General features: G+C 41.7%; 1 protein-coding gene across 2 annotated transcripts in view; it reads left to right on the top strand.

The window, feature by feature from the left end:
• The window catches only part of EPB41L4B (erythrocyte membrane protein band 4.1 like 4B), a gene marked incomplete at both ends in the record, with an annotated part of 163,375 nt that overhangs the window by 50,307 nt on the left and 97,560 nt on the right, over positions 1–15,508 (top strand). For both annotated transcript variants that reach the window (XM_084283244.1, XM_084283245.1), the window contains one exon: positions 13,857–13,899. In XM_084283244.1, the coding sequence (XP_084139370.1) occupies positions 13,857–13,899 (43 nt within the window). The remainder of the gene's footprint in view (positions 1–13,856; positions 13,900–15,508) is intronic.

Genomic DNA, 15,508 nt, shown 5'->3' with positions numbered 1-15,508 from the left:
AAGAGAACACAGAATGGCCTTTGAATGGTGGAGATTGCTCCTGTGCTCCAAGGCCAACAGCTTTTCAGTGCCGTGTGTTTCTTAGTAACTTTGCCAACAAGTCAGACCAAGCAGTGTTGATAACTGATTTGGAAAAGAAAATCATTATGAGAGCTTGTCTGCTTAAAAAAAAAAAAAGTGGGGGGAAACTCTAATGTTTGAACAGCTTATTCTTAATATATAAAAATAACACCCTCAATGCAAACAAAACAAAACAAAACAAAACAAAAAAAAACACACACACACAAAAAAAAGCAAACACATGAAATTGGGAAAGATGTCAGCAATAAAAAGATACTCTAGAGCCTATTCAGTGACTTCTGCATCAGTTTGCATCTTGTGCTGTTTGAAGATATCCATGGATAATAGGATGGAGAGAATCATCCAATCTAAAGAGCTGTGAAAGATTTTATTCTAAAGCAAATCTTTGTGTACTGCTGAATTAAAGTTACCCGGTGTTAACTCCAGAAGCAGAAATACTCGGGGAGGAGAGGGGTTGTTAAGTTCTGTTGGTGTGTGGGAAAACTTCATGTAGCAGAAAGTCTTTATTAAAAAGTGAGAAATTTTAAAACATGACACGGGTGCGTTGCCTGCTGTTGCCCACTACCTTGACTAATTACAATTTATAAGTTGTAATGAAGAACTAAACTGCACCTTACTGTAGTTGCATTATAATGGCTTTAAACCAACTCTTTTTCCTACCAAACTCAGTAAAGTAACTCCCGAGACGTAGTGCTCTGCAGCCCTTCTAGTGGTCAGATGGGAGATAACTTGCTGTGTCCGGGTCTTCTAGGCCATCTCCAAAGTGGGATGCTCAGGAGATGACCCATTGGGGGGTGGAAAGAAAATATTGGAACTGCTATTTATATTTCTTACAGAAATTAAACTTTATTAACATCTCATATGCATCTTGACAGTGGCACGCTCGCTCAGTCCATATGTAGTTGGGGTAGTTGAAGGGTGTCACTCAAATGTAGAAGGTCTCTGCAATGGTTTAGTAGGAAAGTTTATTGGGTTTTCAATCACTTTTAGTGGGGAGGGTTCTAACAAAGCAGGAAGGCTTGAAAGCTTGATTCAAGGCTGGAAATAGCAATAGCAAAATCTCGTGAGATCTCACTGCAGAAGCAGAGTTGCCATGAGGAAGTGGTTTATTGATTTATTTTTTTTCCAGAAACTGGTCATGTGAAACACATTCCGTGGTTGTTTTGGGTTCCTGACATTTATTTTAGACTGCTGCTAGCTAATGGTTATTAATTTCATGTTCAGGCTTGTTCTTTCTTTGTCTCTTACTCCAGATTATCATAAGAAAAAGAGCTTCTGGGTGGTTTACCACTCCATGTGAGCTGCACCATATTGTAAGGTTCTCTCAGGATACAGATCTCTCCGCTCCTACAGTTGTATTCTTAGTCCTTGTTGTCTGTCCCGTGATGGCAAAACATGGATGCCCTCCCTGTGTGTTACAGGAAATCCAACAGAAGGATGCCTATTGTTGATTAGCCTGGAATTTCCTTCTGTTTCCCTCCTGCTCCTGTTTCTGATGACAAGAACATCTGTAGAGTAATCGAGGAGGAAGAAAAAATGATACAGCTTTAAACGCTGTTCATTATTTCCAAGTGGGCTGCTATAATCCTTAAGGTGTGAAACTTGAGTTGGGAGTAAACGGAAGCAAAAGCATTAAAATACCTTTTCCTAAAGTATCTCTAAGTGAACATTTAACTCCTTTATGTCCAGTCTCTAACATCACAAAGACCCCTTGTCCTTGGCTTAAGGAAGGGTGGTACGGGACAGCCTTTCCCAGCTGTGGGTGTAGATGTATCACGGTCTGTGGGCACTCCATGGTGAGGACATGCTCACACACACACAGTGTATCTGGCACACTGGGCAGTGCTGGATTTACAATGTGTGCAGCAAGACTTTGTGGAAGGACAGCCTGTGCCTCCTGCAGGTGCTCGTGGCTACGAGGCAGGACAGAGCTCCGTGAAGAGGTGAGAGCCAGGGCTGGATGGCAGTGAGCTGTCCTGGCAGGCTGCACTGTTTTCTGAATATTGACTTGTTCCTAAATAGGATTTCGATTCATTTACAGTGAGAGGTAAGAAGGCAGCGGAGGGAGGAGATGGAGAAGAGTGGCTCTGATGAAAGCAGTATTCCAAGTAAGACAATGGAAGGAAAAGAAGGGGCAAGGACTGTATGGCCCAGACTGGCCCTAACCATCAACAGTGTGTTAGGACCCGCTGATCCAGACACTGAGATCCTCATCTGTATAGATGCTCTGGAGTCCTGATTCTTCTGGGAGGGTCAGGATCATGTATGCTTCACCATACAGTTTTTCAGCACTGCAGTGTGAGAATAAAGCAAGTTGGACAACAACAAATAATATCTCAATGCCTTTGTTTTCTGTGTTTCACTGTGAACTAGGCTCCTGGATGTTCCAGCAGCTTTCAGCTCAGAGCCCTGGAGATATTAGGTGCATCGTGGCTACTTCTGCTGTATATAAATTTTAATTAAAGTGTTTGTTGTCATTCAAATCAGGAGGTTTTTTTTTCAATTGCTTGCTTTTGATATTAACACTATTATTTTTTTTTCAAGTGTCTGAGGGATATTAGGAGAAAAGAGCAACTCAAACTCAATTAACCTCAAGCATGCTATCTGGGAGCCTTTTCCTTATGTACTGCTTAACAGTGTAACTGACTCCGTGTTAAGCAGGGGAAAAAAAAATAGGAGAAGCCTCAGCGTTCAATACATTGAATATTGGGAAAAAGCGAGACTGGTAAATACTTCAGCAATGCAGAAGGTTTCCTTTTCTGCTTCTGTCATAAACATGCCATTTCTCCTTGAATAAGCTATCAAATTAATCTGTGACTGTTTCCTCTCCCTGAATCTCTTGTTCCTCTGGATTATGAGCTCTTTGGGACTGGTGGTTGCAGGCTGTGTGTGTGTGTGGGTGGTAGCCCAGAGCAACAAATGCAGGTCGCAGCTGGAGGGTCCCAGGAGCTGTGCAGGTAACAATATCACATAATACTCAGTGCATCAACTGCTAATAGTGGCAATGATATGAATGCCAACTCAGTAACTGTGCAAACGCAGCCTGGCTGTCTCCGTAGAGATGCTGAACATCTGATGAGTGAGTAACTACTTCCAGCTGCAGCTGTCCAGGGCTGTATGGCAGCCTGTGAACGTTTTGACAGGCTCCAAAACACGAAGAATTCCCAGAGCGTCTCCAGTTCTTGGTTTTCCAGGAAGGCTGAAGTCCATATCCGTGGTAAAGGCTTGAGAAGCAGCCATGCAGGGCTGGTGGTTGTCACACTGTCTATTAGTGATGCTTCTCCACCTCTTTTTACGTGTATAAAAGTCAAGTGCCCAGTGTTTCCAGGACAGTGAACAGATTTTGCTTTTATTTTTCCTTTGTGCATGGTTGGAACAGAAGTTGAAGTGGTTTCCCTTGTTCTGTTTCACAGATTTAGTCAGATTTGTTGTCTGTTTGTTACAAACTGTTTCAGTTTATTTTTTTTCAGGATGTGAGAAGTGCTTGGGCACAAGCTTCCAGAATTAAAGATGACTTCCTTTTTGTTGCTGGGATTGAGCAGCATCAGCTTTCAACATTTCTCTAATAAATCTAATGAGAGCTATGCTATACCAGACAAGCATAGGATATGACATTTCACTGCCAAGAAAAGAGGGAATAATCTTGCATATACAACTGTTTTGTGTGATAGTGAGGATCTGTGTTGACATTTAGTTGTAAGTTCTGCTCCTGTCACCTCAGCTCTGCAAAGCAAAATCCTGCTTGGGCTGAAGCAGGTTATCATATGTTATATGAATTAGGATAGGATAATGGTCTTGAAGGATGCTCAGGTGGCTCTCCATTATTCATGTGTAGTTTATCTGGGCTGCAGATAAACCAAGTCACGTATCAAGATGCTCCTGAGATGGCTCTGAGCAGACTCGGGCTGGGATGTGCAAGGCTTTCATGAATGCTGCTGCTTGGTGATATTGAATTCCGATATGCTGCTTGGTGTCCAGAAATAATTCTGTGCCTGGGACTTTTCAGTTCTTTGTCTTAGTGTGTGTGGTGATAATTAAAACATTGCCATGACAGGATTTGAAATACACGTGTGATCAATTTTGTTGAATTTCAGTAAAGAGCCATGAAAAAAAATCTTCAAGTAATCCGTACACAGCATGACCCTAAATGCATTTTCAGGAGTACGAAATGGGCATGTGCAAGGCCTCTGTAGCAGCCTTTTCTCATTAGAGGATTACAGTTTTCTTTCATTATAAGCTAGCTGTTAGTCTATCTGACTTTACAATTCATTTGGACTAAGAATTACTAGATACTCTGAAAACAAGATAAATGTTCTGCAAAACCAAGATCAAAGGGCAGATGAGAAGGAGTTTCCGCAAAGAAGTTTTTGTGGTGTTTTGAACTGTACTATTTTATTCAGGCTAAAACCAGATGTTTTACAAATCTTTTTCTGACTTTGCGTAGTATTAAATCAAAGTGAAACTCTATGCTACAGATGCATCTGAAAGAAATAATTTTGAATTTAACAGAATTTCTTAGTTTGGTTGCAAATAATTGTGGTTCTGTGACCCTAGCAGGAACCAAGGGGTGTGTCATCCTGTTGCCTTTGGTGTCACTGCGAGCTTTTTGCTTTCGAGTTCACTGTACACTATTCTAGTGTAAAAGGTGTCTTTATGACCAATTTCAGTTTAAGATAGCACAGGTATTAATTTTTTTAATGATGAAGTATAGTCTTAAGTGATGGTACTGACACCTTTGTGCTCTAGTCTTAAGTGAGTCTTCCCTGGAAAAAAAAAAAAAAAGGCCTCCAAATTTTTGTGTTCACAAAATTTAGGAAAGTATTTTGTAGATAAGGCTTTACTTAACACCTCCTTACCACTGTGTTTTAATTCATGGTCACAGCTGAGGGTGTTGTAGGCGTCAAACCTGCTCTGAAGGTCAGTAAGTACGTAGGGATGTTTTGCTCTGAGCCTTACAAAAGCCTGGAGGTGTAAAGTGTGACTGGATGCTTTGCAGCTCCACATAGCTTGTGCTCAAGAAAATTCCAGTGCTTGTGGAGACCCAAGTGGCTGGTCTTGAGCACATTTCACTTAAACGCATTACACTAATTCCTGCTCTGTTCTGCACAGTAGTTACAATTGGCAAAATAAATAAAATAAAAAAGCTTTATGGTTGAGGCTTAATTCTTTCACAGAGTGGATGCCATAGAACATTCGTGTTGTTTCATGTATTTAAGGACAGGGGTGAAAGTAAAGAAAACAATTTTATTTTTTTTTTTTAATCAAGGCAGGAGGACCATAACACTGGAGAGTCCACCAAAAAAAAAAAAAAAAAGAATAAACCTATGTATGCTATGGCAAAAATGGACTGATTCTATGCTTGGTCATTGGGAAAAGATACATGCATTTGAGTGGATTCACAAAAGCATTCAAGGGTCAGCAGAGTGTGTCCCGTGAAGATCAAGTGGATACTTGAGAAGAACAGCAGACCGTGCTTGCAACAGAATAATGGACTGCCAGCCTTATCATGGATGGGATGTTTGATGCTTTCAGAAGGCAAGCTAGGACAAAAGGACTTCTTGGTTTAAAGTGCATCAAGTTGCTGCTCTTACCAAGAACTCTAAAAGGGCAAGGGATGAGAACAGCTGAAGCATCTGAGGATCTTTTCACGAAAAAGGGGATCCTTTTACTAGAGTACAAGCTGGAGCTGAGAGAGTCCAACCATGGAGGTGAAGAAAAGACAGAGCTTACTGTCTCCTGGTAATAGTGGTCACTGTGTCTCTAGGGAGACAGGGAAACCTGCAGGGATTGCAGAGGACACCTGAGTGCCTCACATTGTTAGTTCATACTGGCAGGTTTGTATCACTCATCGTTTTTTTACCTTACAATAATATTTGTAGGGTTCCTTGTCTTCCTTTTGCAGCCATATGGAATTGCCTGCAGTGGGCTTTTCGGAAGAGTCAGTTGAAACTAGTAACTACATTAAAAGGTTGCTTACATTAGGGGGTGGAATAGGGGAATCTGGATGCCGAATGTTGACTTCTTGATCTGAATGACTTCTTGATTGAATGAGTCAGATACTTAAAACAAACAGAAAACAGTGCTTTGACAGGGCCAAAGCTTTCAAGTGCTATTTTGCGTTAAAAAGCGGCACCCCCATCCACATCCTTTTATAAGTTTATTCAGAAGCTTTTTTGCATAATGGAAATGGTAAAAAGTAAAATAAGTTTTCATGAATGTTCATGCAGGAGATGGCATTACAAAACTTTCTCTCCCTCTCAAATTGTTTCCAACATCATGGTAATTGCACAAGTTATGCTTTTACTGGTTTCCTCAAATGGCTTTTTTGCTGGTCTTCCTGTCATCCTCTGCTTTTTCCGTGGAAAGGCACAGTTCTTCTCCTGACTCTACAAAAGCCCTGAGAAAGTGATCTACAGATCAAATAGGCTTTAACACGCTCTGGTCAGAAAACAGGACTGCTGGAACAGGAACTAATCTCTTCCTCAGCTTTCTGTGCTCTTCCCAAGCATGAAATTTAGGCATCTGTATTGCCTTTGAGATAAAGGTAATTATTAGATTTTTTTAGTTCCTTTCTGACGATGATATTAGAGTACTTTTTCAGCCCAGAGCTGCAGACTCCCAAGGTACCATGGGCTGTTTCTTAGGATTTCACAGAAGTGAACTAAGAGGAAAGCAAGGCTATTGGCAGCCAGCTTGAATTAACTGTATGAGAATCTTCATCTCCACTGGAACATTTTTAGGAGCTGGCATAGAGGAAAACTGAAAATTACTGGCATGCTGCAAACACCTTCCTTTCATTGCAGGAATAGAAAATCTTTTTCCTCTGAACGTAGCTTGTGTTTAAATATTTTCTTAGCTTACCTCTGTATCATTATCAGTAGCAACAGCTGTTGCAAAGTTTTTGGTTTTTAATTTGGAGGGAGATTGCCTCTACTCATGGTATTTGCAGTCCAGGCAAATTTTTTTAGAATTAACCAACTGAGCACCCTCCCGTCGTTATCTGGGAAGACTAGGGGCTGCATCTGCCAGATCACTGAGCAGCACATGAAGTACAAGGTGACATCTGGGAACGTCCAGCCTTGTTTGGTCAAGGTCAGATACCCAGCAGGACAAGGACTCCACAGCCTCTAAAGCTCTTCTGTCTGCACGCCCCTGTAGGGATAGTCTTCTCCTTTCATTTAGCTGTTTCTACCTACAAGTGTGGGCCTGGTGCCACTCATCTTTCTGACACTGTGCACCTCTGAGAAGACTTAAGACCTTCTCTATACCCTCCCAGTAGGCAGCTATAGTCAGCCATCAGGTCCACCCCTTAATGGGCCTTCTCTCCTTAAGGAGCCTTCTCTCCTTAATGCTGACCAAAAGAGTTCCCTCAGCCTGCCCTTGCCTGCTGTGTGTCCCAGGCCATCGCTATTTTCAGTGCCCTGGGCTGGGCCCACACTGCACACAGTGGTATCTTTGCTGCACTGGGGAGAGCAAAAGGGGATGTAGGAGTCCAGATGCAGTTGCAAAATGACAAGTAAGAAAGTTTTTTTTTTTTTTACTGTTTTTTTTTTTTTTAATTATTATTATTATTTATTATTATTATTTTTATTTTTATTATTTATTGCCCAGTCTTGGGAAGAACTCCTAATGAAGTGTCTTCAATGGACCTCAATGCATTCTAGTAATTCTTCCAGGCAGACCCGAAGTCTTCTGTTGGTTCAGGGGAGCAGCTGTCTCCCTAACTGTGTTGATTGATCTGCTCCTGTTCTTTGTGCACTGCCATGGACAGTGTGTCTTTGTCTTCCAGCACCCGTTGGGTAGCCTTCTTGTCCTCAGACTGAGATACCCCCCCGACTTCAGGACCCAAGGCCCACAGTGGCCCTCTTGGGGGGACGGTGGGGGAAGCTCCTGTAACCCCAGTGCAGCGGTGGGAAGGAAGGACATCCTGCAGGCAAGCCTGCAAGCTCTCCCAGCAACAAAGGAATCACTGACTGCTAGGAGAACTTGCAGACAAACCTGCAAGATATCTGCGGATGTCCTCTGCCAGCTGCTTCTGGGCATGGAGGCCATGCTGCAGATATGGCGTAGTTCAGGTGTTCCTGCGGTACCATTGATGTGGCCACCCAGCAGGGAGTTCTGGCACATTGGTGTTGTGCCATGTTATCTGTGGTGGTGCAGGTCTTCACCGGTTCTTCTTCATCCTGAAGTGGATCTACCTCCATGGGCTCCATATCATCAGTCACATTGCAGGGTACTGCTCCTTTGTCACAGGCTCTATTTCTCCTCCACATCCTCTTCATGGCGCATGGCTTCTCCTTTTTGCCACAGCAATCTGTTTTCTCCTGTGCCACACAAAAGGTGAGCAGCCACTTCTGGTGGTCCTCCTTCCAGCCAAGCTTAGCTGTCACCAGAAAGCCCTGAGGCTCGGCGAGTGGTAAGCCAGCCACAGGGGAGGCTCGTAGAGCCCAAAATGGAAGGTGCTACATTGCTTGGGCTCTTTGCCCCGGTGCCCAAGCCCATGCTCTGAAGGCATGAATGCCTAGCAGGACGAGGGAAGAGCAGCGAACTCCATGAAGCCCATGGCTTCAGCAAGGCCTACAGCAGTGCCCCACCATATCCCCAAAGGGGTGAGGCGCAGCCAGCCTGGTGCCTTCAGAGCTGCCATCCCCTTGGCTGTGTGCAGCCCCAGCCCTGCTGCTCAGCACATGGCCGCTCAGCGCATGGCCGCTCCCATCCCGTGCCTCAGGGCCCTCTGCCCTCCCCCCAGGCAGGCTCAGTGCCGGGGGCCTCGCAGCATGCCTGCTCTTACAGCACCTAAAGTTGGAAGCCTGGAAAATGCCCTGCTGTGAAAGCAGAAGGAGGGCTGGGGAACAAGGGCTCCTTTCCTGGTGTTCACCCACACCATTTAGCTTGCCACAGACAGGCTGCCCTGCCTTCCACCTCCCCTTGCGTAGCCTGGGCTCCAGCTGCCCCATAACCTAAATGCTTTCTGGTACAGACTGGGGAGCTCACCAGCTGGCCCTGCCCTCCCAGTATGCTGGCACAGCTCAGGCTGGGCGTCTCCAGGGCTTCCTCCTTCAGGCACCACCGTGGACGCCCTAGGCTTTTTTCTACAGAGTTGCCCCTCAGCCAGTCACAGTACTGCATGCACCCCCAGCCTTGTTCCCCAGTGGGCACAGGGTGCTGTAATCGTCTGCTTTGATCTCACAAAATCCTCATTAAAATAATTTCTTTAGCTGGTTGAGGTCCCCTGGTTGGCAAGGTGCCTGTGTAGCAGTGCTCTCTGTAGCCATCAGTAACCCTGTATGGGGCATTCTGTCCCGACACCAAGTTTTCTAATAAAGCTATTAACCACTGTTGGCCTAGGTGTTCATTAAATCATAAGTTGTACCTGAGCAATTTATCTGAAAGTTATTTTGCTCTATCTGCAATTTCAAGTGCAACATAGCTTCTTTGACCTATCCTGGGAAGTTTATATGGGGTGTAAGGAGCCATCTCATCTCAGCTTTGAACTCACAGGAGCTTACACTCTTTCTAATTCCATGCTTGTCTAGTCCCTGATTTTCTGTGCAACCCTAATTCTGGGTCAGGTTTCTGTTACTACGAGAATAATATTTCAAAGTTAACCTTCAGAAGGAAAGAGAAAAGGGTTAATTATCTTTTGTTAGTTCCTATGTTCTTAATGTGTGGACCCAAACTCTGATTTACTGGATAGGGTTTTTATTGGACTTTATTTCTCTTTTTTTTTTGGATGGGGGGGAGTTGGGTGAGGTGTGGGTGATTCCCTTCTCCCATATATGACAAATTTATCCTCTCTGCTTTAGAAAGCCACATGGGTAATAGCAGGTAGCTTGGTAGGTTTCAGGTGCCTAAGAAATAAGGCAGTAAGAAGATGTTAGAAGGGATAATTGATTTCTGGTTTAAACTTGCCAGCTTTTATTTAGAACACCTTCTCTTCTGAACACGAGCATTTAACAGTTTTGGTTCCTTCTTTTCCTTCAGAAAAGATTTATTTTCTGAATTTCCTTCAGTTCCTTCAGAAATGACTTGAGAAAGCATTTAACAATATTTTTTTCAGACAGCAAATAAGACTTCCAGTAAGAAAGGGCTTTCTGGTTTTGATAGTTAAGTATATAAATAAGCATAAGGGGAAACAGTCTATTCCAGGTGTTCGTGCATTTTAAACTAGCAAAGCAAGCCAACCAGAAAGGGTCAAACCCAATTTTTTTCCTTTACAGGTCACCTCTGTTATAGATCAAGACCAGGACTTTTCATTCTTTTATGAAGCAAGTGGGGAGCCAGTGGAATTTGCAAAGCACAGGTGTGTGATGGGTTTGTGTCAACCACTGATACTCCCTCTTTCAGTTAATTTTTAGCAGTCACTGTGGTCCTTATGCAGACTGCTCCAGTAACTACAGATTATCTGCTATATATTGACACAAATACATCTTTACCTTCCTGTATGACTATTAGGTTTTGAGAAAAAATTGGTTGCTATCACTTAAGAAGTGTTGAAATATTTATTTTTTCATCTTCAGTTAGATGAAGTGAATGATCAATGGGGGAATGTGCTGAGATAAGTCTGTGCTACCAGTATTTTAATAAATCTTTAAAAAAATAATAATGTGGAACTAAATGGTATGTATTTTCCATTTGTATGGCTGCCTGGTAGAAATTGCTAATCCTTTCTTTAAAAACTCAGCACTTGAATCTCAACCAGTGACTACTGTTTCCTATGGTACTAACTAATACAAAACATTATTCATTTGACTAAAGAAAGAAAATGTATTGGGATTAGACAGAATGTAAGGGGGCTAATCCAGCAACTGAAGTTTTAGTGTACCTGACAGAATCAGAATAATCATGAAACTTGAATACCTGCAGTTTGACCATGTTTTGATTTTGTTGTTTTGTATGGTTTTTTTTTCCCTTACCATGGGTAAAGGAGCTTAGGTGCGATCTTCATGTTGTAACATAGTCTTAAATCAATTAATCCATTTCCTTCTCTTTGTTCTGCACTCGAGCTTTTGAGTCCAGTCTGGATTTGGTGAATGTATTGTATATCATCAGCCTCGATCCTACACTGTGAGATCCAAAGTTGTGTCTCCTTGAGTTTGTACCCTGCAATACCATGCAGTTGTTTAGCCAGAGCACAAGGTAGGCAAAGGTACGGATACAGTTGATGAGAGAACAAAAGCTCCCTCTGTTTCTATTCAGTTCCTGGTGAGACTTCTGAATCCACTTTATTTTCCTGTTCTGAAGTCAGTAACTGGTATAATATATAGGCCAGCACGGACCCTTTTGGCTTTAGTTAGAATGCCATGAAATCTTCAACTCAGTGTTTGGAGGTTTTCTTCTGCTTCATTAAGAAGTGTTTTTGAGATCACTTGCTACTCCCTCAAAGTATTCAAGCCTTCAGACCTCTCACTTGTAGCCTTCATTGCCTCACAGATCAGTGCATTAGCTTTTCTTGACATGCATACTGGGTTCCTGCTTACAACAACCGTCTAGGCAATTGAGATGAAAAGGAAGAATAGGATGGCAAAATTACTAGAACTCAGGGGGACATCTGGAAAGCTGACATGATTCTCCAGTATCTGAGACAAAGGAATGTTGAAATTCAGCCCGATTTCTCACAAAAGTTGCACAAAATATCTGACTTTACTCAGCATTAGTTCACAAATCTTCATAAACTGCCAGGCCTGGGGACACTAGGCCAAGCATACTGCCAGTCGATGGCCTACCTCTGTGTTTTTACTTTGTGACCTGTGTGGTGGCCCTGTCACCACCGTAATGTGGCATGGGTAAAATGGTTTCACTTCTGAAGAAAGATGGTGTTAATGCTTGCTGTGTTTCATCTCCTGGAGCAGTCTGGCTCTTTGACTGCTGGGGTACAGAGAATGAGTGGCCCACTGCAGATGGTATCCTGCCTAGGCTGTGGTCTCATTTCATGGTCTGAGTGAGTAGTTCCTAGAGTCTTGTTAACTGTTTGTAAGCCTCCTTTACAGTATTTACATTTATGATTAATCATTGGAAACTTGCTGCTACGTGAGTTCTGGTATACCTAGAGCACCACATTCGCAGATTAGGATGGTTTTATTAGCTACTGCTTCATTAGAAATTATTGTAGTTGGACTGGGTGGTGCTGATTTCTGAACACAGTACTAACGAGCCGTAGATGAAAAGGTATGGGAGATTTTCTCCTGTGGCACAGATGTTTTTCGTGGTTTTTATTAACATGAAGCTAAACTTTTCTTTTAATTGAACCAGTATACATTGGCTTTGTGACTTGTTTATCTTCAGCCAAAATGAGGAGTGAAGAGAGGCAATTTTGCAGTTAGGTATTTGAAGTATACAGAACTAATTTGCCCTGGAGGTGTGAAAGTAACAGGCTTGTATCATTTCTGCTGATTTTTTTCTTTTTTTTTTTTCTTTTTTTGATTATTTTTCCTTATCAGAAATTTGCCATTTAGTAAAGCTTCTGTAAACTGATGTAGTTCCTTGTATAATTCTTCATAAGAGAGCAAAGTAGTAACAAAATAAATTGCTTGCAACTCTAAGGAATATACTTTTATGAGCTGCTGTAATGTTTATTTCCACTCTGGTAGTGATTTCTCAGATTGTAAGGATCAATTAATTGGCAGCCTCACCTAAGGAGGTCTAGCAAGTCTAGTGTAAATAAAAGCACTTTCACAATATTTATGATTTCTCTCCCTCTTTTTTTTTTTTTTTTGGAGATTTATTTACCTTAGGGATCTCAAGCTGGCAGACTTTCAAGCTATACCCATTTATCCTGTTAAATAATTTTTGTCTTTGTTTAGGACATAATCAATTCCTGCATTTCTATCTAACATTTTTTTTCCACAGATATTTAGCCATAATAAGGCTGTGTTAAAGAAGTAATTAGGAGTTATTTCTCTTTTTTTCTGAAAATGCAAATGCTCTTACAGGGAAAAAGGAAGGTTTTTCTCTGCCAAGATTTTGTTCAATGGTACCTACTTTATTATTTTAAAATTAATATAGGCATATATAAAAAGAAGAATGTTTATTTCATGGAAGTCCAGATGGTGTTTTATTACCTTGTGTGGTAGCAGTATTTATATGGGGTTTCTTCAGATCAAGCCTCACAGTAGGAGATGGTGCACAGTCAAAGATTTAAACTACATTTACACTAGAGAGCATTTATGGCTATTCTTCTGTAGGTACAACTTACACTGATGAGAGAGTGTATGAATTTTAGTGGGAGACATACTTTTTTGTCATCATAGGTGTGCCTATTTAACAGCTTGGGGGGCAAATATAACCCAATTTTCCCTAAATGCTATTAGTGGGGGTTCATCCTTATCTTGAAAACCATGGCTATTGAGCAATAAAAGGCAGGACAATACAGGATCTAGAGTGTTTCTATGAAATAAAGGAGCTGAAAGGAGAATGAAATCCAAGGTTTGGGCCTGTTATTCTCAGGGCAGTTGATGAACCTGGGCACAAAAGTGTATTTTCCTTACATGCCGCTGTTTTAAGGTTTTGGACTTTGAGCTTTCTCCTCTCAAAAGGAGTGAAACTTCCCAGGCAGTACAGATGTATATAAAATTCAGGCTTTCCATCTTGAAAAAAAGATGCCTGTCAGCTGGTAAATGTGCAAATAAACACTTCTGCAAATGCACAGAAGTTTAGCAAATAGACATGGCAATATTACTGTTGAATTTTACTGTAATTAGTTTCTTGTGATGGCAAAATCCTGGAATAGAACTGCTTTTAAACACTGATGTTTCTTTTTTCTTTCTTTTTTTTAGCATTGGTTGGACCATTCCAAATTCATTAAGAAGCAAATAAAAAGTAAGTGCCATGTCTATGTCTGTTTATTTTGTTACTTCCTTAAGAGTTTGAACTTGGAGTATTTGAATGTGATTGTGTAAATATGGCCTTTAACAGACTGAATATTTCTTAGAAAATAGATTTAATTTAATGGCTAATTGGCTGGCTGTGTCTGTATGTCAAAATGCAAGAGCACTTACAAGTAATAGACCAGTCTTCTGCACCCTCATTAAACGTGTCCTGTTTGTTTGAGATAGAGTAGGTTGCCAGGTAATTTTAGTCTGATCTGTGAAATCAGGTTGCCTGGACACAGATCTTGGTTTCTGTCACTGTTTCTGATCCATAACAGGCTTTGTGATTTTTTTTTTCTTTTAACGAGTAAATGGAAGATATTTTATTCTGTAACACTGATTGTCTTTTTTTTGTGCATTATGTTAAAACTAGCAGAAATATCTGGTGTTTCATCAAAGGGAGTTTTGAGCAGAGGGGTTGGCTTCACCATTGAGTTTTCTGTGGGTGTTTGCTAAGGTGCACAATTTGTTCCTGGAGCTCTAATAATCTAGTTGCAGGCTTGGGTGCAGAGCAGGATCAGCACTAACCTGTTTGGTTAATATGCTCCACTTGGCAACAGCTGTAGGCCAATTGATAATATTGTTTCTGTAAGATTAAAATGCAGTGTTCTGCAAGGGAGTTGTTGACCAGATTACAGGACCTCACAAAGGTGGATCTTGATTGCTTCAGTGATTCTTTGCCTTTCTTTCTAATAAGCATCAGGATATCTATATAGATACAGATACACACACACACACATATATATATATCTTGTTATTTATTTATTTGTGAATAGTGAAGCTCTTCTTCAAAGGCCTTTAAGATGTTTTGTTTTCACCCCACAGCATGTGGGTGTCATTCTGCTAGAATAAGTAGTGAAGATACCTGTTACGGGTAATTTCGTGTTGGGTGGCCTTCTCTAACCGCATCACAGATTGTTTTTCCATAAGTGGCTCAGTGTTTTGCAGGTGCGCTTTCTTAAATAGCTTTGTCTTCTTCTTGATCTGTCTTAAAATGTAGAGAATCTACAGTTCTGTAACACCTTTGACCAGCTTAGTTGCAGTATTTTGTCTGAGTTTAATTTGTGAAGTGCCTGCACTGAAAACAAATTGGCCGAGCCCTGACGTGAGGAGCCCTGAAGAGTAAAGCAGTGTGATGAGTGTTGTAAAGCTCTGCCTCACAACAGGATGCATTCCATTACCGTGAATTCAGCAGGTGCTCCGAGAAGAGTTCCCCTTTCAGGATGGATGTTGCTCACTGCTCTGGTTTGCCCCCTGGCAGCGAGCAGATAAGAGTCATTACCTTGCTGATCCAAACCTACCAGTGGCGCCCAGTTGTCAGCCTGGAGTACTGTAACCTGTCTTCTTGGAGCTGTCCTTGGAGACAAAGTCAAAGCTCTAATAATTAGAGTTTTGGCTGCAAGTCTTTCAGTAAAATAGATCGGTAATAGGCACATACATACTGTGTTGGTGTTGTGTTACAGAAAAGATTAAAAAGGTGAAAAAGTCATTTTTCCAGCACTTCAGATACTTGCAGGCTGTCAGTCTAGAAGATGAGACAGAGGCAGATAAGGATGCGT

This window comes from Netta rufina (genome assembly GCF_964035555.1).
Source record: "Netta rufina genome assembly, chromosome: 2".
Lineage (NCBI taxonomy): Eukaryota > Metazoa > Chordata > Aves > Anseriformes > Anatidae > Netta > Netta rufina.
Note: the sequence above shows the minus strand (reverse complement) of the source record. Positions and strands in the feature narration are given on the sequence as shown.